General features: G+C 41.9%; 1 protein-coding gene across 2 annotated transcripts in view; it reads right to left on the bottom strand.

Moving 5' to 3' along the window:
- Nucleotides 1–24079, bottom strand: part of DRAM1 (DNA damage regulated autophagy modulator 1) — a 46009-nt gene that overhangs the window by 5950 nt on the left and 15980 nt on the right. For both annotated transcript variants that reach the window (XM_020982348.2, XM_020982347.2), the window contains 4 exons: nt 21699–21766; nt 14591–14733; nt 9508–9685; nt 2544–2602 (listed from right to left, as the gene is read on the bottom strand). In XM_020982348.2, the coding sequence (XP_020838007.1) occupies nt 2544–2602; nt 9508–9685; nt 14591–14733; nt 21699–21766 (448 nt within the window). The remainder of the gene's footprint in view (nt 1–2543; nt 2603–9507; nt 9686–14590; nt 14734–21698; nt 21767–24079) is intronic.

The raw sequence follows: 24079 nt of genomic DNA, 5'->3' as shown, positions 1-24079 counted from the left end.
CTTCACCAGATACTTTCCCAAGGGGTCCAGAACTGCTGGTCTAAGTGGTTCTAAGATTCCTTCCCCTTAAGATTCCATGATTCTAGGACTCTCCAATTATTTTTTCAAGATGTCTGTTTGAACTTCCCCAAAGTCCTGGGATGAGGGGAAGGATGAAAGGGGGAGAAGAATCCTAGCTCTAGAGCTGGAAGGGACCTCAGAATGCACTGAATCCTATCTCCCCATTTTACAGATGAGGAAACTGAGTCCCCAATGAGGGACTTCACCCAATGGGGTGAAGTACCTTTCCTAAGGTTACCCCTAGCAAATGTTACAGGCAGGATTTGATTTGAACCCAGGTCCTCTGGCTTCTATGTCAGTACTCTTTGGAGTACTGAAATGCTCTAAAGTTTCCGAGAAGGGATCAATTAGTGGTATTCTGACATGGGGAGGCAGTCTATGGTTTTATCTGCAACTCCATCCATCAACAGACTTGAGCTTTACACAACAATTTCCAAACTGTCAAGCGTCCTTCCACCAAATATTTTGGTCTACCAGCAAATCTAATTTTCAGTTGTTCCCCTGGTGGACAGAAAAACTTTTTGCATCTTTCACAATGTTCATAGGATTTCGATTCAGAGCCAAAAGAAATTTTAGAGATCATGTAGTGCAACTTCCCCATTTTACAGATGAGAAAACTGAGTCTCAGACTAATTAAGTGACTTACCCAATGTCACAAAGGCATGTCATACTATGATAAAACTACAATTGCAAGGGACTTTGAAGGCCATCTAATCCAACTCTTTTGTTTTATAAATGAGGAAACCGAGGCTCAGAAAGGGGAAGGGACTTGTCATGCAGTAAGTACAATGATTTGAACTGAGCTTGCTGCTGCCTTTCAGCTTCAATGGAGTATTTGCTACCACTAGCTGGGCTACCTTGGGCTGATGACATCACCTTCCTGGGCCCATTTCCTCTTCTGTAAAAGGAGTGGGTTGGACCCCAGCCCTGGCTCCCTGATTCTACGACCCTATATGGCTGAAATCTCTCAAACAGCCAACGATTTTTAAAAAGAGGTTGAAGTTAAGCAATGAGCCACTAACCAGACCATGGGTGGGGAGCCTGTGACCTCAAGGCCACATGTGGCCCTCTAGGTCCTCAAGTGTTGCCCTTTGAATCTAAACTTCACAGAACAAATCCCCTTAGTAAAAGGATTTGTTCTGTAAAACAGACTCAGTCAAAAGGCCGTACCCGAGGACCTAGAAGGACACAGGTGGCCTCAAGGCTGCAGGTTCCCCGCCCCTGAACTAGACCCTTTGTTTCTTATCAACAGAGGTAACTGGTGTGAAGAAAAAGACTTCTCCCTAAGCCTCCTGCTGTCTATTTATTGCTAATTAGATACCTCTGGCAGCATAGAGATCTCTCATTTGTGGTGAAAGGCTGCTCCCTAGTGTCCATTGTGATAAAAACAACTTGGAGTGGCAGGACTACACCAGCTGGAAGTTTTCATCAATGAACCTAGAAGGAACTGTATTCCTCAGAATTTAGGTCAGACCCTCCCACCCCAAAACTAAGCGGCTTTCCTTTTGGTTCAGCCTTAATTTCTCAATTTAGAGGACAGAAAGAGTACTTCTCAAAGAAACGCTTCTTTGGCCATCTTTCCTTCTCCACCATCTATCCTCTTCTGGAATGGTCTCCAGCACCCTCGCAACCCAGATGGCCAACACTATGGCATTTGATGGTGACCTTCCTAGAATGTGGCACCCAAAACTCAATGCAACATTCCCAAAGTGTTCTAACCAGGGTAGAGTACAGTGAGACTCTCACTTCTTCATTCTGCCCATGATAGCTTTCTTAAAACAGTCCAAGACTGCATTATCTGATAACTCCTCACTTTCGGGGGAGCTGATTCATCATCTGTTTTCCACACAGACCCTCTACTCTTGGCAATTTCATTAGTCTATATGTATTCAGTTGTCATCTCTACGCAAATTACTCTTCCATCTTTATGCCTAACCTTAACAAGTCCTATTACCTGGATTCAGAAAACCTGGCTTCAGATCCTACCTGTGATGCTTATTACATGCATGAACCTGGATAAGTGACTTAGCTTCTCTGGGCCTGTTTCCTCACCAGTCAAATGAGGGGTTTTGGACTAGATGGTTTCTGTGGCTTCTTCCCATTTTAGAACAATCCTCTGGGATCCACTGTGTTCTCTAATAAATGTTTTTCTTTATTATTATATATTATAATTCCTTATCTATTATATAAAATATAAGAATATAAATATAATTATATATGCATATTAACTTATAAATTTATAAGTTATTGACCATTATAAATTCTATTATATATTTATATGACGTATACATATATTATACATATAGTACATATATATGTATTATGTTTTATAATTATGCATTATTATATATTTATTATCATGTTTCTCTAATAAATGACCCAGCATCTTTGTAGATTCTACCCCAATTTCTCCCCCACTACCACCACCAAAAGGGAGGTCAGTCTCCCCTCAACTCAAGGCCACACACCTAGGAAAATCTTACCTTTTCATTTGGATTCCATTCCAGTTTTGTTATAGAAATTAGTGAGGCACAGGCAATCACTGAGGAAAGAAATAGTAAAGGAAACAATGGTCTAGTAGAAAATAACTCCTCAGACACCAAAGTTGGGTGGTCTTCTAATAAGAATGTGGATTTTTCAGGTTAAATATACACCATAAGAAACATAAGCAGCTAAGTCAGTCTCCAGACAGTCCTGGGAGAGGTCAGGCTGGGAAGGCAGCATTTGAGTTCTATTGATTTGGTATAGCTTTAATAAACGAATGATGGTAGCTGGCCACAAAGAGCATGGGAATACATCTCTCAGTAACTATATTTTCTGATTATTTACAGAAAACTTTTAAAATGCCGAATGCTTTTATTTGTCCAGCTCCTGACACATGATGGAAAATATGCTAGACTTGAAGTGAGAAGTGAGTTTGAATCCTGAATCCACTGCATACTAGATAGTAATAATAATAATTATGTCATCATCATCATCATCATCATCATTACCCTCTCACAGCTTCAATATCTTCCTTTGGCAAGTAGATACTAAAGATGGCTTTAGGAAGTTATCAGTGACTATTTCTTTTCTTAAATGTTTTATCTTTTTCTTTTCTTTCTTAACATCACTGTCACTGGTATTGTATGGACAGTACTATTTACTTCCACAAGCCCATGCAGCATGGGAGACCCTTCCTCCTCCCCAGTGGGACTTTCCCTTGTAGAGGGTAGAATAAAATATCACAAACCAATATGGCAGCCACGTCTGGAAACACATGCATGCCTCATGTGACACCACAAGTCCACCACCTCCCAAATCAATAGGGTAGTAAAAAGACTGGGACTTAATTAAGAACCAGTGATAATTCCGATAGAGGTTGCATTGTTTTTGGAAAGTTGTGAATAACTGAAATAAATTGTTTCACATCCAGTTTTTTGTTGTTTTGTTGAAAAGGTTCTCGCAGTTATTTTTTAATCTTTGCTTTCCTAGTATTTATTACTTTTCTGATTTTAAAATATTTTTAAAATAAATGAATTATTTTTGTTATAAGAGAAAACTCAGTGGGGGAGGGAAAAGTGGAAGGATGGCACATACCACGAAAGACTTACGGTGCTTAAAAAAAAAGGCATATATCATAATCCTAATTGTGCAACTTTTAGAATGTTTCTCTGCTTCTCTATATCTCAGCTTCCTGATTAGTGGAATGGGGATCAGAATACCTTTACTTTATAGACATGCTGGGAGGAGAAAGGAGAGAATTTGGAGCATTTAATTCTCTGGAAACAAAGCCATCCTGGTTAGGTTTAGACAAGGTCACCATTTTTAACCAAACGCATTGCTGGTGCAGAAAAGAAAAAATACTGTGTCAAGTAAGAAGACCTGGATTCCAATGTGCTACCTGGATTACCTTGGTTAAGTCATTTAAGCTCAAGAGGCAGGGGTTTAGTGATTAAATTGCTGGATTTGGTCAAGATTTTTGTTGTTAAGTCATTTTCAGCTGTGTCTGACTCTTCATGACCCCGTTTGGGGTTTTCTTGGCAAAGATATTGGAGTGGTTTGCTATTTCCTTCTCCAGCTCATTTTGCAGAGGAGGAAACTTGCCCGGGGTCACACAGCTAGTAAAGTGTGGGAGGGCACATTTGAACTCAGGTCTTCTTGACTCTAGACCCTAAGCTCTGCGCACTATGGCGCCACCTAACTGCCCCCAGAAGTCAAGACTATCTGAGTTCATATATCCTGCCTCTGCCTCGTAATGGTTGTGTGACCCTGGGCAAAGTATTTCACCCATTTGAGCCTCATTTTCCTTATCTACAAAAGGTGGGGGTTGCATTAAATGGTCCCTTTCATTTCTAAATCTATGATTCTTTGACTCATCTGGATCTCAGTTTCCTCTATAAAATAAGAGGGTTGGTCTAGACCAGTGCTTCTTAAACTGTGGGTCATAAAAAATTTGGCAACAGTAAAAGGTTTCCAAATGCTCAACGACCAAAAATTAATTCAAAATCAAACACGTAATAAATCCGAGGTGTTTCTGGCAGCGTTTGCCCCTGGTGTTGCATCGCAGGCGGCTTCACTGCAGCCTTGGTTCCGAACACACAACACGCACACTTTGCACTGCACATGCCATCATGCCACGTAACACCAACGAACGCTGCCAGAAACACCTCGGCTCAGATTCGAGATTACTGTGTGTTATGAGTTGCAGGGTTTTTACTGTAGGCACAAAATCATTCAATGAATTTTGGCTTGGGATTAGGACAGAATTTGCAACAATTTCTGAAATGGTCCTAAACATACTTCTGCCATTTTGTACTACATATTCACGCAAAGCCGTGTCCTCAGCACTGACAATCATAAAATCAAAATATCGATCAACTCGGAAAAAACGCTGAAGATGCTCTGCGTGCTGCAGCATCAAACATTCTGCCGAGACTTAATTCCTTATGTAAAAATAAACAAGTACATCCATCTCATTAGGACGCAAATTTGCTTTCTTCTTTAATAAATGGTAAAATTATATGTATGCCAAAGAATTGTTTTAAAATATATTTCTTTATGATTTATTATCAGCAAATGTTTGATTTGTATACCTATTTTATATATCTATATACCCGGGGTCTCAAGCAAAAAGGGGTCACCAGTGGAAAAAAGTTTAGATGGCCTCTGAGATCCCTTTTAGCTCTAAATGTGAGATCCTATGTGACTGACGGACAGCCTGGTGGCGCCACAGTGCGTAGAGTGCCAGGCTCTTAGAGTCAGAAAGACTCATCTTCCTGAGTTCAAATCCAGCCTCAGACACTTACCAGCTGTGTGACCTTGGGCAAGTCACTTAACCCTGCTTGCCTCAGTTTCCTCATCTGTAAAATGAGCTGGAGAAGGAAATGGCAAACCACTCCAGTATCTCTGCCGAGAAAACCCCAAATGGGGTCACGAAGAGTTGGACACAACTGAACAACCACGGATACGGCTGAATGCACTCAAACAGCCAATTACTTTCAAAATAAGTGGTTGAATTTAAAAGAATCAGGAACCCGACTAGTTGTTTCAAATCATCCTATTATTTATCAAAATCTCTAATCTAAGAATTATTGTGTTTTTAAAACTGTCCTTTTTTTTCTTATGATGAGGTATTCTAAAAGTCACCTCCACCCTTAGCAGCGAGCGTCACAGAAGTTCTCCCCAAACTTCTGCATGACCATAAATCGCCTCTGACGTCAACAGCCAGATCAGACACAGTCCGACACACTGAGACTTGACTCTGGCACGGTGATGTCACAGTGAGGTCCTCTTCGAGAGCAAAGGCAACCACCAGGCAATGTGCAATGTGCTAACGACAGAACCCTGCAAGTCTGAGTTAGGAAGATGCAGCAGTACATACATAGTCTCACCCACTTGGCTTGATAAATAATAATTATTATTATTACTTTTCAGGCATATCCAACTCTTTGTGACCCCATTTGGAGTCGTCTCGGCAGAGATACTAGAGTGGTTTGTCATTTCCTTCTCTAGCTCGTTTTACAGATGAGGAAACTGAGGCAAACAGGATGAAGTGACTTGCCCAGGGTCACACAACTAGTCTCTGAGGCTGGGTTTAAACTCAGGTGATCCTGTCTCCAGGACCGGAGCTTTCGCCACTGAGTCACCCAGCTGCCTCACTTTACAGGTGAGGAAACTGAGAGGCCTAGGATGGTTATAAAACTTTCCCAAGGTCAATGGGTATGCAAAAGAACCAGGTTTCAAACTCAAGCCATTAGAGCTGGAAGGGAGCTTAGAAAGCATCTAATCCACCCCTGGATTTTCTAAAAGAACAAAGCAAGTCCCACAAAAGTCAAGTGACTTGTTGAAGGTCACACAGGCAGTAAATAAGTGGCACAGTCAGGATCTGAACCCAAGTCCTGTGAATCCAAATCCAACACACTTTCTCAAAGTCCCACTGTGCTTCCAGGAAAATGGGTGGAATCTGTGGAGTCAGATTTAGGTTTGACATACTGAAAGTACTTTCTAACAATTACAGGAAAGGCAGTGGGTTCCTCTTTATTGAGGTCTTCCAGCAGAGGCTAGACGCTGGCTTTCTGAGGATCTCAAAGCAGGGATTCTCAGTGAGATACAAGGTAGACTACAAGCCTTCCAAGGTCCTTTCCGACTCTGAGTGCCTGTGACCCACAGTCTCTAAGTTTTATATCCAATACCAGCCAAAAATATTAAAAAGGAACATTCTGGGAGAAAAGTGGCATTAGCTTATCATTCCACAAACTGAAAGGACCAGGTAACTGAGACAGTAAGAGCTATGCTCTTAAACTAGCCTGTCTTCTCTCAAGGAAGCTTAAGCAGAGTCAGGCTCTCATCATGAGTCTTTCTTCTGCCCAAGAGAAAAAGGAACCAAAACCTTCTCTTATTTATTTGCAGTCTTCCCCATGCCTATTGCAGAGAGACTCCATCACCGGATGCCCAAGCACATGACCCATCATCTCCCTTGAATCTTACTCATTTGAAAACTGCAAACCACCACTTCAAGTAATTAACCAGCTTCTAGCAATCCAGCTGCCATTTTCCTCTGAGCTCTCCCCCAACTTCCTCCTTTCAGTGGAGATTCGGCAGCTTTCTAGGCAACAGCTGCAAGAGATGTTTTGAAAGATGGGAATTTTTTTGGTTCCTCACCTCTCAGGCATTAGAAAATTTTGCACAGACGGATGCAGAAGATTTCAGAAAACTCCCCTTCGCTACTTTCGTTTCCCCTATGGGAGGATTGCTGGGCATGAGGGGCAAATTTCTTTGCTATTTTTACATGTTACCTGTGAATAATCATCGTTAGACATACCAGCTGGAACATGCCTGACTTGTCTTATCTCAGAAACCAAACCAGATCAGGCTATGTTAATACTTGGATGGAAGACCATCTGGGATCAGAAGGTATGCTTTTCTGAAAAGCAGCATAGTATACTGGGGAGAGTGCTAGGCTTAGAATAAGGAACACCTAGGTTCAGATCCCACCACTGACATCATTTACTGTGCTGGATATGAGATAGCTTCACATCGGAGTAGCCTCGGCTTCAGAAAAAGGCAAAAGATTGGGAAAAAAGTATAAATCCCTATTGTGAGAATATCTCCATAGAATTCAGTTAGATGAAAACAATCTTTGGGGAAGAGAACTGGCTGAGGGATAGGGGTTTGGGGGTGGTGAAAGGCAGGGAAACCTGGAACCCTTAGTCTCCACTTTCATTCACTACACCTCTCTGCCTCAGCTTCTTTTTCTGTAAAATGAGGGAAGATGGCCTTGGAAGTACTTTCTAGTTCTAAAACCATGATCCTATGACTTGTGGTTATACATACAGATGTATTTTTAATTTTTAAAGGTTTTCTACCTGGGCCTGTGATCCCATTGCTATAGGGAACTCCCAGTATGGAAATTTCCTCTATCAATGAAGATCGGCCAACTGTCCTGCAACTTTTAGCCTTAAAGATTTGCTTGGGTCACTGATAAGTTAAAGCAACTTTCTCAGGAGCATACAGCCAGTCTGCATCAGAGGGAGGATTTGAACCCAGACTTCCCTTACTCCTATGCTTGCTTTCTATGTCTTATACCATTGCTACCTCTCTGTACACAGAGTTAAGATTGTCAAGTATTTAAACATAAAGGAAAAAATCAAAGGATTGTAGATTTAGAAGGGATCTTAGAAGTCATCTAGTCAGAGGACCTGGGTTCAAATCCACCTCTGATGCTGACTACACCTGAGTGACCTTGAACCCTTAAATGCTCTGTTTCCTCATCTGTAAAATAAAGAGGATGGAGGTGTCTGAGTTTCCTTACAGCTCTCCATCCTTGCTTAGCCCCCTCATTTTGCAGCAGAGAAAACAGACTTGCCCAAGTTTTCTAAAATAGAGCAAGGATTTGAAGGTAGGTCCTCTAGCCTCTAAATCTGACACTTTTTATCCCAAACCATGCTGCTCCCAAGATTTTAGGTCACCTTCATTCACTTATGTATAACTAATGTCCCAAAGCTTTACAAAAACACCTGATGAAAGAGCTTTAGGGTTGAGGGTTTAATTGAGCTAATGCCTTAAGTACAATACCAATATTTGGCGGCTCTCACCAGAGAGTGCTACAAAGAAAAATGACATGACTCATAAAACGGACCTTCATGAAGGAAAGTAGAAACTGAAGGGTTCCGGGTTTCCCTGCCTTCCTCCTTTCACCACCCCCAAATCCCCCACCCCTCAGCCAATTCTCTTCCCCAAAGATTATTTTTTTTTTCGGTTTTTGCTAGGCAATGGGGTTGTGACTTGCCGGGGGGGGGAGGGTTCCCACAGCTAAGTGTCAAGTGTCTGCAGCAGGATTTGAACTCAGGTCCTCCTGACTCCAAGGCCAGTGTTCTATACCCTGCACCACCTAGCTACCCTCCAAAGATTATTTTCATCTAACTGAATTCTATGGAGATATTCTCATAATAAGGATTTACACTTTTCTCCCAATCCTTTGTCTTTTTCTGAAGCCTGGGCTACTTTGAAGTGAAGCACTGATTTTTAGGATCACAGATCTAGAGCTGAAAAGGGGCCAAAGAGGATGTCTAGGGATACCCTCTCATTTTACAGATGAGCAGACCGAGGCCCATGGTAGTAAAGTGACTTGTCCAAGGTCACACAGATAGCAAGGGTCAAGGGTAGATCATGGAATAGGAGCTAGAACAGACCCTCAGAGGTTACCTAGACCAACCCTCTCATTTTACAGATGAGAACACCGAGGCCAGGGAGGGGAAGTGATATGCCCATGAGTACACTGGCAGCAAGCGTCACAGCTGGGATCAGGACCTGGGTCTTCCAATCCCAGAACCAGGGCTTTCTCTACATTCCAACACCTCCAACCCGCATTTTTCTCTCCTTTATAAAGTTAGAAGGGTTGACAGCGACCCAGTGATTCTGTTTTTGTTCTGTGTCAAGACAGACTGCTGTAAGCCAAAAGGATACTGGGAATGACAGCAGCACAGGACACGGCAGAGATAGCCATCCTTATGTGGCAGGTCAAGGGTCTGTTCCACTGCGGACATGACTTGTAAGAGATGACGGACTGAAGGAGTGTGTACATGACACCACACACAAAAGCCAACAGGGCCCCTCCATCATGGACCACAGGAACAGTCAACTCCTGGTGAGAGAAGAAAATCAGCACAGGGGTCACAGCCCAGGAGACAGCGAATGACCAGCTGCTGTGAGCAGACAGAGCTTTACCTTCCAAGAGAAAGGGAACTCACGAAAGGCTTGGACAATGGCTCTTTGCTAAAACAGTAACTTCCACAGGGCTCTCAGATTTTCAGTGTGCTTTTCATCCAATATGGTACCATGGGCTCACAGGCTGAGAGAAGGGATCTTAAAAGTACATGTAGTCTAATACCCATCCATTTTTCAAATGAGGAAACTGAGGCCCAGAGAGGTGAATTGACTTGCCCATCATAAATTGAGAACTGGAAGGAGCCTTAAAGACCTGGTAGACCTATGCTCTTCCCATTTTACAGTCAAGGAAACTGAGGCCCAGAGAACATAAGTGACTTATCGATGTGTACGTAGATATATGTATATGTCAATATGCATATATATGTGTGTATGTACACACGTGTATAAAAGCGTGTGTGTACTGCATGTATGTGTATACATATAGATGCCCCATGGGACATGGCCAATTCATGAACTTCGTTTTGCATGAGCAAACATATTATTTACAAGGGTTTTCTTTTTCTTTTTCAAAGGAGTGGGAAGAGGAATGAAGACAGTGGATTTTCATTCATTGAAAAAAGATTAAATAAGAAAATAATTATTTGTTATAAGAGATGTTTCTCTGAAAGGGGGAGTGGGATATAGGGAGAAACCTACACAACATAAAAACAAGATAAATCAATAAAATCTGTTTTAATGTTAAAAAACAAAGATTGCCCAGACATATACCTGAAAGAAATCAAAGCTAGAAGGGATGTTTTTCCACTATAAGAAATGATGAAGGTGGGCTTCAGAAAAACATGGACAGAAGTGTATGAACTCAGGTTAAAAAAGAAAAAGCAGAAACAGAGGACTTGGGTTCAAATGCTGCCTCTGAAACTGTGTGACCTTAGGCAAGTCCCCTGATTTCTGTGGGCCTCAGTTTCCTCTTCTGGGGAGGAGGGCGCTGGACTAGAAACCTCTGAGGTCCCTTCCAGCTCCAAATCTAAGTCTATGAAATGCCTGTTGAATCAAATCAAATCTGACCACCTCCCTTTCCAAATGAGGAAACTGAGGCCTACAGCAGTACATGACTTGTCCAGGGTCACAAGGGTAGAAAATGTCAAAGGTAGGATTTGACTTTATGAAGATTTGCCCGTAGCAACAAAACCACAGATTTAGAGCAGAAAGGTTTTTAGTCTAATCTAGTCTAATCCCTTTACGTTACAGATTTAGGAAACTGAGGTCCAGAGAAATTAAGTAATTTGCCCAGAGTCACACTGGTAATAAGTGGCAAGGCTGTCATTCAACACCCCCCAAAAATTTTTTTTGAGTGACTCTTTAAAGTAACTTCAATCAGATGTTGATAAATCAATGGCACCCGTACCAGTAGGAGCACCAGCACACAGAGTCCCATAGGATACAAACTATCTTCATCTCTAGGACCCTCATCTCTAACTGGATCCCCAGAGCCTAGGATGGTGCTAGGAGTCAGTTAACTCTGCCTCTGGCCAGGCATCGCTGTGAGATCTGGAACGCAGAGGCTGACACCTCAGGGCTGGTCACAACACTCCCCTGCTCTTTGTTTTCTTGGGGATGGAAATCTGGAAGGTGTAGATGCCCCGGGTTTACTGCCCCATTACTAAATCCCATAGAAGTGAGTCCAGAGCACCCCTGAGCCAGGCTGGACCTCTGCACCTCTCTGTGAAACTGCAGCTTTGGCTCTGGGATTGTTTTTCTGAAGTGGCCTGAGAGGGATTGAAGACACTTGACAAGAGTTTGGAAATGCGGCAGCCTGTGGGTTTCCTTTCAGCAAATGCACGGCCCCTTTCTTCCTCATTTCAGACCATGGGAGAGACCCTAATGTTCACTCTTAATGGTTTTCTGGGGTCACCCTCAGAAATGATATCCAGTAAATCAAGGTTGAGGGAATTAAAGTGAGTCAAAGAAAACCACAGATTGCTCTTGGAAAACCTCAAGGCACCACATAAAGGTTAGCTACAATGACAATGAGGAGGAGGAAGAGGAGGAAGAATGACAATCATATTCTAATTTCTAGAGAAGCAAATGAATAAGGAACATGAGAATTCATAGCAATCAATCAATCCTCTTGCATTTTGTTTTGATTGTGACCTGGGGTTTATTGGAACAGAATACTTAGGGCAGCTAGGTGGGGTACAGTAGATAGAGGACCAGCCCTGGAAGTCATGAGGAGCTGAGCTCAAATCCACCCTCAGACACTTAGTAGCTGTGTGACCCTAGGTGAGTCACTTAACCACAATTCCCTCCAAAAAGAGAAACAGAGGACTCCCAGATGAGGAAAGTTCCTCTACCATGCAAGGTGGGTCTATCATGCAGTCTTAGAGAGGTGCCTGGGACACTGAAGGGTTAAGTGACTTACCCTGGGTCACACAGCCAGCATGGGTCAGATGGGGGCTTGAACTCTGATCTTCCTAACTCTGAAGGCAGCCCCTGCTGCCTCTCATCCTCTTATATATTCTTATCTATCTCTTTAAAATATTTCATATTAAAACAATATATGGTACCAAATACAAACATAGTAATAAGGCTGCATGTTTAATGCCAATTTAATTTCATTTGATCTAACAAATATTTAGCAAGCAGTTGGTGCTATGCATGATAAGAAGCAAGAATAAAAGAAGGGAGCCCTTCCTCCAAGTTATATACATGTTTTGTTATACAAGAAGCAAAAGGTTATGATAACAGTAGCTAGCATTTCATAGCGCTTTAAAGTGTGTAAAGCACTTACAAATATGATTTCATTTTATCCTCACAACAGCCCTAAGAAGTAGGTACTATTATTATCCCCACTTTACAGATGGAGAAACTGAGGCATGCAAAGATTAAGTTACTTGCCCAGGTTCACATGACTGATAAATGTCTGAATCCAAATTTGAACTCGGGACTTCCAGCCTCCAAGCCCAGCACTCTATCCTTGGTCCCACCTGCCTGCGACACATTTAGTGTAGCAGCTAAAGCGCTGGCCCTCAAACAGGAAGACCCACCTGTGACACTTACTGGCACCTCCTCTCAGTGCCCCAGGAAACTTTCTAAGACTTATTAATGACCGAGCAGTTGCTGACCTGCATTGGTGAAGAGAGTTCCCTGACACGGGAGGACCCTATCCCAGGAAGTGGCAGGTATGGACCAATGATGACAGAGGGGATGATAATAATGCTAGCATTTATGCATTGCCTCAGAATTTATAAAGCACTTTCCATGTAATCTCATTTGATCAAAATCTTACATTTTATCTAGTTAACATGTATCATTTAGATCTTTGAAATTAAGAATTAAATTAACCCTAATATCTAAAAAAAAAAAATTCATTGTCTGCCCCTTTGTGGTAAGAATCAGATGCTATAAGAAGCACTATGCAAACCTTAAAGTGCTATTTAAATAATAGTTATTATTGGCAGTCGAAAGATCACTAATAAAAATTTACTTAATACATTACTTTCCCCCACCAAGAGTAAACAGGAAAATTCCTTTTCAGACTCGTACAGCTTACCACTAGGAAATTTAAGATACCCTAAATTGGGATGGGAGTGGGGAACCTGCAACCTTGAGGACACATGTGACCCTCTAGGTCCTCAAGTGCGGCTCTTTGACTGAATCCAAACTTCACAGAACAAATCCCCTTAATAAAAAGATTTGTTCTGTAAAACTTCATCACAAGGCTGCACCCAAGGACCTAGAGGCCCGGCAGGTTCCCCACCCCTGGCCTAAACCCGAAACTGCCTGTATGTGCAGGCAGGTGTTGCCATAGTGCACAGAGCGCCAGCCTGGAGTCAGGAAGACTCATCTCCCTGAGTTCAAGTCTGGCCTCAGACACTTCCTAACTGTGTGACCCTGGGCAACTCACTTAACCCCTGCTTGTCTCAGTTTCCTCATTTGTAAAATGAGCTGAAAAGGGAAACAGCAAACCATTATAGCATCTTTGCCAGGAAAACCCCAAATGGGGTCACGAAGAGAGATAGGTAAAACAACTAAATAACAAACTGCCTCTCTTCACACAATCCTTTCTAACTTTTCTCACTCCATTTTTTGTTCTGGTAGTTAAGTGAGAAGGTAATTTTGGGGTGATCAGTGAAATTAGCACGTCATCTTTTCTTTCTTTTTTTTGGCTAGGCAATGGGGGTTAAGTGACTTGCCCAGGGTCACACAGCTAGTGTTATGTGTCTGAGGCTGGATTTGAACTCAGGTCCTCCTGAATCCAAGGCTGATGCTCTATCCACTGTGCCACCTAGCTGCCCCTAATGAAGATTATATTTCAAAATAAATTCATTAAAAGAGTGTTCCAAGCGAATTGACCTTTAAGGTCACACCTAGCTGCACTTCAAGGAAAACCTAACACCAGAAATGCAAGAGACATAATTTATTATCAAAAAGCAAAACTTTGCCATTTCCAGAAACTCACGCAGCAAATGTGTTCAGAGTGGAAAAGAGCACTGGCCTTGAAGAAAGAGGGCTTGGGTTCAGATTCAACCTCTGATGCTTATTACTGGAGCAAGTCACTTAACCAACCTGAGCCTCTGTTTCCTCATCTGTAAAATGAGAGGGTTGAACTAGATGACCAGATGACCAGGCAGGTCCCTCCCAGCTCCAATTACTACGGCTTTCTGTTCATTTCTCTGGGAAAGGTAACTATAATTGGCATGACCAAACTTCCCTCACTGTTATCTTTTCAGGCCTTTGTTGGACTTTTAACCAAGCCTTCTTTTGTCCACCTGTCTCTTACAGAGAAACACTGAACCAAATATAGATATTTATGTTGTATTATACTACATTATATTATATTATGTCAATGGATTGTTGTTCTTTTCTAACTTATCCCTACCTGAAAATTGGCTACAATGCCCATTCCAATACAGCCCACCAGTCCAAGGACTAATGACACCAGGTTAAAAATCGGACTACTGAAATAAGAAGTTTGATTTTGCTTCTCCACAATTTTATATCTTGTGTACATAGTGGCTGCACCTGAAAAGGAAAAACATTTTTACCGTAAGATTCTTGTAAGAGGTCACTTTTTTAAATAAAAAGATACTCAAACAATTTGATGACAAACATTTTTGTGAATCTTGAAATCAATTTTTAAAAATACAGAGAAATATCTAAGGCTAGGTGGAAAGAGCAAATCTTCAGATTTCAGTACCTGATGAGTTTAAAATGATAATCAAAAAACAATTTTACTTACCAAGTGGTTTTTTTTTCTCTCCTTAATATCTAAGCAAGCATTCCTGCCTGCTTACTTAACCTGGTAGCATGGTAAGGCCCAATTCAAAGCCTTTCAAACCTAGTTCTGACGGGATATAGGATGTGGGAATCCCTCCCCAACAATTTGTCTTGGGTCTTCTCCTTTCCCGACATGGTCAAGTCTCTGGCGTTCACCAGAGGCAGATCTACCCATCCCAGTAATCCTCTCAACTGGCCTTTCATTGTGGGTAGGCCCAACCTCCCAATTCTGACCCACCCAACTTTCATTGTCAGTTACCCCTCTCTAGTCCCTGGCCACTTCCTACCCTTAATTCTATCTAGGTGGTCTAGGTCCCTGGCTTCTCTGTTAGCTCCCAGTCACCCCAGACTACTCAGCCACTCCCAGAACCTTCTCACAGTCTTTTTGTATATAAGATCCTTCTTGGCCTCCATTAAGGTGCTCAGATTCAATGTGGCCCACTTGCATTAGCCATACAAATGCTTAGATTCATTAAGAGTCTGGCCAATACGGTAGATTCTTAAAATCTTGCCTACCTCTTCTTGGTGTTCTAATAAACCTCGTCTTTGGCTGAAAGCAGGCTTGGCTTGAATTCATTCAGCCAGGAGGCCGGTGTCATGGATCAAAGAGCACATGTTGGGGAGTAGGTTGTGAAAAGACGAAAGAGGGGGCTAGGTTATGAAGCGCTTTGAACACCCAGCAGAGCATTTTGTCCTTGATCCTGGAGGGGACAGGAAGCCGCTGGAGTTTTTTTAAGTGGGGAAATATGATCAGACTCTAGCTTTAGGAAAATCACATTAGTGGCCGAATGGAGAATGGACTGCAGTAGAGAGAGACTTGAGGCAGGCACCGCCTCCCCCAAGTAGGCTATTACAATAGCCCATCCCCCACAAGAGGACCAATGACATCAGAGGGTGAAGGTTTTGACTTGCTAGTGAATTAAAGTGAGGCAGAGCTGTTAGAGTCAACAGCCTCAATTCTTTTTTCCAGAGTCCAAAGACAAAAGTCAATGACTGGTGAAGGCCAGGAATGCAGTGGGCTTTCCCAGGCCTCAGCTGAGACTAAGGGCTAGGTGAGAACTGAGATATAGATGGCTTAATTTACCATCACAAAAATATCAGTCCGGTAGAGGAAGACCCTCAAAGTTCCAGGCCAGAACAGAAAACAAAGGCTATTTATGCTCAGTCTAAGCCAACAAAATCTAAACAATGAGGGCCTTAGAGGCTTGGGCAGGGAGCTATTATTGGCCATCCAGTGAAAACCAGAGTGATTTGGATTTAAAAGCATAGTCAAATAGCTCTATTTGAAACACAATGGATTGGTCCAGAGAATCACAGTTCTCCTTTAAAAGCATTATCATCATAATTTTCAAAGCCTGTTTTTGTGAAGTGAGTAGTACCCACACCACGCAGGGCAGTGTCAGAGGAGAGAAGGGGGCAGATTCAGGAGATGTGAAACTGGCCTAGATTGGGGGGAGGGAGGGGAAGTGAGGAGTCAGGGACCTCTACCAAAAAAGGTTGAGGTCCAATGATGAGGCATAGGCTTATAGATCCAGAGCTGGAAGGGACCTCAAAGGCTACCTGAATGGGATATCCCAGTGAAGACTTCTCAGTGTAATTAAGGTAATGAGTTCAGAAGGTAGGATAGGGTTAAGAACAGATTACTGTAAGATCTTCTCTTTTTAGTGCCAGATGTTAGCAGTTAAAATTTGTCTAGTTGTTAAGCCCTGGCCTGCCTTCTGATCTTGTCCAGATGCGCCTTTTGTCCCAAGCCCGGAAAACCCTTAAATGTTCAAGTCCCCTTATCTCCCTTTGACACGGTCTTATTCAGATGTCTTTCTGTTCCCAGCATTATCTGTTCAATCCCTGAGACCTTCCAAAACAATTGTAAATTATCTTCCTAACTGCACATTTTTTCTTTTTTATTGCTTCTTTGACATTATCTCAACAAACAAAGAAATACAGAGATGTATGTCCTTTGTTCCATGTCAGAGTCTGGTGCGTGAGATTGTGAGCCGAGTTAATGGACAGCTGTGAGGGAGGGGGAATTGAACCTTCAGGGTTATATAAACTAACTTCTACCTCTGTGGGTTGTCTCCCTTCATCAGAGCCCATGGATGTAGGGACACCCAAATCTCGAGATTTAAATAATAATAATAATAATCGATAATAAATTAACTCTCTGTTTCTCCTTGGACACCTCTGTGTTTTGTTTTATTTTTAATTTGAGTGGCATCCCACACACTACCTAAAATCCAACCCCCTCATTTTACAGATCAGAAAATCTCAGAACTAGAAGGGATCTTGGTGGCCGTACAATCCAATTCTCTCATCTACCAGTAAGAAACAGAGGTCCAGCTATGGTGCAGTGACCTACACAAGGTAGCTAAATGACAGAACAAGGATTTGAACTCAGGTCCTCTTGATGAGGTTTAGAGGTTTAGGGGTGCTGGAACCCCAAGATCGCGACTCAGGCCCTGCCCGAATGAATTCAACCCAAATCTTCTTCCAGCCAGAGAAAAAGTTTATTAAAGATAAACCATACAGGCCAGACTGTTAAAGAATCTGAAAATTTTAACACCCGTAGGGATGGGCATGAGAATGTCAGCCTTTTGGGCATGAGAGAGTCTCAGCATTTGAATGGGGGTCAGGCTGGATCTTAAATACACTAAAGTAACTTTAGATAGACAGAGGAGGGGGCTGGGAAAAGGGTCTAGGTGAGAATTCAGATTAGAAGGTCTGAGGGATTGAACAGACAATGGGAATAGATAATGAAGGGAGCTGGAAGGAAGAAGTTTGAAAGGCATCTGCATAAGATCAAAAAATGGGGCTAGGGCTTCCAAAGGGAAATAAGGGAGACAAGGAAAAGTTTAAGGGTTTTCTGAGGCCCATAGACAAATGGAAGCCAAATTCCTTTTGCAGCGAAGGGCAAAGGTCTCAGCTTCGGCCCATACCCCATCACTCTGACTCCAAGATTGGCCCTCTTTCCACTGTGCCATCATGCTGCCTCTACACATTTCTGTTCTTTCTTTACACATCCTTAAAAAACCATGGATCTAGATCTGGAAGAAACCTCAGATTAGCTCAACTCCATTATTTTACAAATAAGGAAACTGAAGGATCCCGGACCTAGAAATGAAGCTTTCAGCTGGTCTTTTTTTTTTTTAAGGCAATTGAGGTTAAGTGACTTGCCCAGGGTCACACAGCTAATAAGTGTCAAGTGTTTGGTCTGAGGCCAGATTTGAACTCAGGTCCTCCTGACTTCAGGGCCGGTGCTCTATCTACTGCAGCACCTAGCTGCCCACCAGTTGGTCTTTTTTAGAGATAATGAAACTGAGTCCCAGAGATAGTAAGTGACTTGCCCAAAGCCACACAGGTAGTAAGTTTCAGAAATGAGATTAGAACCAGGTTCTTGATTCTAGTTAGGTCTTTTTTTTTTCCACTGTAAAACATTGCCTCTAGGAACCCAATCTTTATAAGTCCTCCTTAGCAAAGACTGTTGTATATAATAATGCCTGAGTGCTCTAACCTTAGAAGGGCTGAGCTTGGGAAAGAAATATTTTCCTTCTTCAAGGAAGGCGTGTGGGAAAGAAGAAATAAGCCACAACCAGGCAACAGTTATGGTAACCATTCTAGAACCAAAATGAATTGTCAACACATAGTTAATCTGGTTAATGGATGAACAAGTGAAGAGGAAGACTGCCTGGTCAGCTACTTGGGATACATGCTTTAAGAATGACAAAATGCAGTCTTCCCATCCAGTGACCACACGTTATGTTCCTGTTTATCCAGCAGAGGGCAGGAATTGTGACCAACAACCAAGAGCCGGAAAAAGCGTTGAAATTCATTGAATCAGAAGCCCAGGTGAACAATGTGTAGATTGGCTTTGAGTTAATAATAGCAATAATTATTACTATTAATTGCATTTATATAGTGCTTTAAGATTTGCAAAGCACTTCACTAACATCATCTCATTTTATTCGCACAACAATCCTGGGAGGTAGGAGCTATTATTATCCCTATTTTATTGATAAGGAAACTGAGGCTGAGAGAAATTTGCCCAGGGTTACACAGCTAGTAAGGGTCTGAGGCATGATTCAAATGCAGGTCTTCCTGACTCCAAGTTTAATGCCTTACTTAACATGACTTCATATTTCTTACAAGGGATTTGTCTTTTTTCTCAATTGGTGGGAATTTTGGAGAGGAGAGGGGTTTAGTGATAAGAAAGAAAGAAAAGGAAGGAAGGAAGGAAGGAAGGAAGGAAGGAAGGAAGGAAGGAAGGAAGGAAGGAAGGAAGGAAGGAAGGAAGGTGGAAGAAAGGAAGGTGGAAGAAAGGAAAAAAGAAAAAGAGAGGAAATAAAGGAAAAAGATAAAGAGAAGAAAAAAGGGAGAATGAATAAAAGGAAGGAGGAAATAAAGAGAAAAAAAGGAAGGAAGGAGCTTTGAAATATTAAAATATACCAGAAGCAACAGGAGAACATTCAAAAGGAAACACAGATGAGTAGTATGGTTGAAAATAACATGTTGAATTTATTATATGCCTTAAAAAAAGGAAAGCTGTACATAACAGACCTTCAGGGATATATATACAGTCATCTGTTTTCTGTTTTGATGTGAACATAAAGCTCTGCTCCTTGTTCTTTTTCTGTTTACAAAACAAATCAGAGGCTCTCATGGCTCTGGAGCCCAATCAGTCCAAGCCCCTCATTTTGGAGATGAGGCCACTGAAGCCCAGGGAGGTTGTAACTTTCCTAAGGTCACACCGATAGTAAACATGAGAGGCAAGATCTTGCCCCATCCAGTGCTTTTCCCACTCATCCCACACCAGTATTTTAAAAGCGAAGAAGCTGAGACCTGGGAAAGTTGAGTGACTTGCCCACAGCAACAAAGTAGTAGGGAAGGCAGAGTCAGAATCCAGACCAAGACTTGTGATGCTGAACCAGTGATCCGAGCCTCCTGGATGTTGGTGGCAAGTTCCTTAAGTGTCACTGACCATGCCTTCAGATGTGTGATAAGTGTTTCTATTTTTCAGGAAGTTGAGGGGCATGACACCATCAGGTGGGAGAGCCCACCTTCACACGTCTCACTCCCTCTGGGTTCTATGAGTTACTTTCACCAAAAAAAAATCATCCCCTTGGTGACGACATTCTGCAAAATTTGCAGGGCTGTCCTCCGACAGCATGTACAATCAATCTCATTTGATACCGTTCCAGTTGGAGAGAATGTGTCATGGTTTGTGTTTATTTGAGAACCCAGCCTTTGAGAAGCCAGGGCCACTTCTACACTACCAGCAGCTTCCTTTGGTGGAAAAGGGGATACAGTACAATAGAAAGACCCCTGGCTCTGGAGGCCAGAAGACCTGGGTTCAAATCCTACCTCTTTCAGTTAATACTTGTATGACATTGGCCAAGCCATTTGACCGCTCATCTGTAAAATTTAGAAAAAAAGGAAGGGGGACTCTTTGATGCTCTTGGGGAAGACACTTCCCCCCTCTGGGCCTCAGTTTCCTCCTCTGTAAAATGAGACACTTGGACTAGTTAGCCTCCAAGGTCCCTTCTGGCTCTAAACCTATGATCCTAAGTTCTGCTTTTGCCAGAACTTATGAGGAAGCTCCCCTTCCCAATGCAGACTTAATGGTCCAGTTGGCTGGGATTCTGAAGGGTTAAATTAATAAGTCAGTAAATCAACGAGCATTTATTAAGCACCAACTATATGCCACGCACAGTGCTAAGTGCTGGGGATACAAAGAAAGGCAAAAGACGGTCCCTGTTCACGGTCTAATGGGGGAGACGATATGTGTAGAAGAAAAACTCAAGAGTAGTATCTAGAGAAAAGTCTTTAAGACCAAGGAAGCCTGGGAAAGGTTTCTTGTAGAAGGTGAGATTTTAGCTAGGACGTGAAGGAAGCGAGGGAAGACAGGAGGTGGAGATGAAGAAGGGAGAGCACTGGATCCAGGCCAGTGATGATGCCCAGCTCAGGGAGATGGAAAGTCATGTGTGAGAACCCAGGACCTTCTGAAACTAAGGCCAGGTTATAATCCACCTCCTCCCACTACCTCTCTCTATGCTAAATACTAATCAGAAAAAAAAAATAAGCCTAATATCAATTTTCCAAAGACATTTAGAGGTGTTTCGAATTAATTATAAACCTTTGCAAACTTTAAATCATTAGACAAGTGTGAGTTATTCTTCTTAAAGGAACCCAGTGGCAAACTTCTATAAAGTCAGGAATATTTTTTATTAATTATTTACCAGTCTTTGTAAAATACGTTTCCTTATTTTTGTAAAGTATAACAAACCTCTATTTGCAAGTGCTTTTCTCATTTTGGTATTTTTTACAATTTGGCCATGACCTACAATTGATAGGTCCCTTCAACTGGGCTTGTTAATTCTTCCCCAAAAAATGTTTCAACTAGTTGTACCAACAAAACAGCCGTGTGTTTGTTTGACTGTGAATATTGGTCAAGGTTGTGTTTTACTTTCTTCTTCCCAGTGAGGGTAGGGTAGGAAGTTAAAAGAAAGGAACTGCTTGTTAACTGACAAAAATAAAATTAATTGGGGGCAGCTAGGTGGTGCAGTGGATAGAGCACTGGCCCTGAAGTCAGGAGGACCTGAGTTCAAATCCGGCCTCAGACACGTGACACTTACTAGCTGTGTGACTCTGGGCAAGTCACTTAACCCCAATTTCCTCATATAAAATAAAATTAAACTAATTGGTTATACTGAACTTACCAAGAAATGCAGAAAAGTTGATCATGAATCCAAAGACACCACTCTCAGGAGGGGTTGTACCTGTGTCACTACAAAAAGAAAAGAATTATCACTTTTTTTTTTAAACGGATCTTCCCAAGGAGAAGGGCCTGGGTTCTGTTACAAAACGCTGTTTAGTTTATTCAGAGACTTGATTCATTGGCCAGCTCTGTTTCTTCCAGGGTCAGAGATACTCAAGGAATCTAAAATTTGGCTGCATTTCATCTAAACACATTTCCTTTTTGGTCTGAGCACAGATTCACTTTTTCTCTTTTTTCCCAAGTGGCTTTGAAAAGAATCAACACGTAAGAAGTCCAAGTTCCCGGACGTCATATTGATCATCATTGTTATCCTCCATAACATAAAAGTGATCATCATCATCGCTGTCAATCACAACACTAACCATGATACCCCTTTTATGCCGTTCATTTCAAGACTACTAGTCTAATTAAAAGTATTTTTAAGTACCTGAGGCAGCTAGGTGGTAGAGCGGATAGAGTACCAGGCTTGGAGTCAGGAAGACTCATCTTCCAGAGTTCAAATCTGGCCTCAGACACTTCCCAGGTGTGTAACCCTGGGGAAGTCACTCAACCCTGTCTGCCTCTGCTTCCTCATCTGTTAAATGAGCTGAGAAGGAAACGGAAAACCACTCCATTACCTCTTCCAAGAAAACCCCAAATGGGGTCACGAAGAGTTGAATATGACTAACAGAACAGCCACAATTCACTGTCCTCAAGGTCAGCTCTCCAACCTTTGCACCAAAAGCAAAGGAGAATGGACCAAAAAATCCCACTGGAGACCTAGAGGGAAGGTCTGAAAAATTGTTAGGCTATTTTATGCACTGAAATGCATTAAGTCAAATCTAAGCAGTTACACGGCACATTTAATTAACTGCCTTGATGCTCTGTATTGAGTTTTCAATAAACCATTTATCAAATGGAAGCTCAGTCTGTTCTTTTCTTGAAAATACATTACTACTCTGAAACGGATGACAAAAGGGGGGAGGGGGGGCGGCCATCAGAGTGAAACCCTTGGACCAGCTGGGAGTGTTTCTACATTTAGAAACAGTTTTGAAATACTTGAGTAACGAAAACCTGGTAACTTCTAAAAGTCACACTTGAAAACCTTTGAAGATTTCACCTGAAGCTTTCTCTTTAGTAAGGGTCTAGAAGGCAAGAATTAAAGTCTTTTGAATCCTTTGAACCCTTCATATTTGAAGTGCAATCCAAATAATTTCAAGTTCTTACTCACAGCACACACCTCAATTGTGTGCTGGCCTTCTAAAGCCTCTGCAAAAGACCAGAAGAAGAATCTAATGATTTAAATTCCTAGCTTGCTTTCTTTTCTAAAAAGGATCCCTCTTCTAGAAATGTGAAAAAACACGACATGGCTAATTTAATGAGGCAAGTGCCCATATTTCATAGATATTCATTGATGTGGAAGCTGAGTTGACTTGTCTAGCCATCTTGTTTTTTTGGAGGGGGGGAACAATATTTCATTTTTTTCTTCCTTTTTTTTTTAAGGCAATTGGGGTTAAGTGACTTGCCCAAGGTCACACAGCTAATAAGAGTCAAGTATTTGGTCTGAGGCCACATTTGAACTCAGATCCTCCTGACTTCAGGGCCAGTGGTCTATCCACTGCACCATCTAGCTGCCCCTGTTTAGCCATCTTTTAAGGACCAATTCAAAAACCGCCTTCTTTAAGAAGCCTTCCTTAACAGCTGCCTAGGGGGTGAGGGGCCAGGGCCATTCTGCTAGTATTTGGCAGGACTTGAATCCAAGATGTCCTGGTACCAAAAAGTTGTTGTCATTCAGTCATTCCATTGTGTTGCTCTTCATGACCCCGTGGACTGTAGCACGCCAATACTGTCCATGGGGTTTTCTTTCTTTTTTTAAAATATTTTATTTTCCCCTAATAACACATAAAAACCCTCTGCTTCCCCCTCTCCAAGACGGTAAGCAATCGGATATAGGTTATACATGTGCATCATATAAGACATTTTCAAATTAGTCATTTTGTGCAAGGAGACTCTAACAAAAAGGAAGAAAGAGAGAGAGACAGAGGAAGGAAGGGAGGGAGGGAAGGAAAAGAAAAGAAAAGAAAAGAAGAGAAAAGAAAAGAAAAGAAAAGAAAAGAAAAGAAAAGAAAAGAAAAGAAAAGAAAAGAAAAGAAAAGAAAAGAAAAGAAAAGAAAAGAAAAGAAAAGAAAAGAAAAGAAAAGAAAAGAAAAGAAAAGAAAAGAAAAGAAGAAAAGAAAATGAAATATAGCATGCTTCCATATGTAAACAACGTCAGTTCTCTCTCTGGAGGTGGATGGCATCTTTCATCATGACTCCCTTAGGACTGTCTCCGATCATTGTGTT

The sequence above is a fragment of the Phascolarctos cinereus genome, unplaced genomic scaffold (genome assembly GCF_003287225.1).
Source record: "Phascolarctos cinereus isolate Bilbo 61053 unplaced genomic scaffold, phaCin_HiC Scaffold_1;HRSCAF=81, whole genome shotgun sequence".
In the NCBI taxonomy this organism is placed as follows: domain Eukaryota; kingdom Metazoa; phylum Chordata; class Mammalia; order Diprotodontia; family Phascolarctidae; genus Phascolarctos; species Phascolarctos cinereus.
The sequence above is the reverse complement of the archived record's forward strand: the minus strand, read 5'-3'. Positions and strand labels throughout refer to the sequence as shown.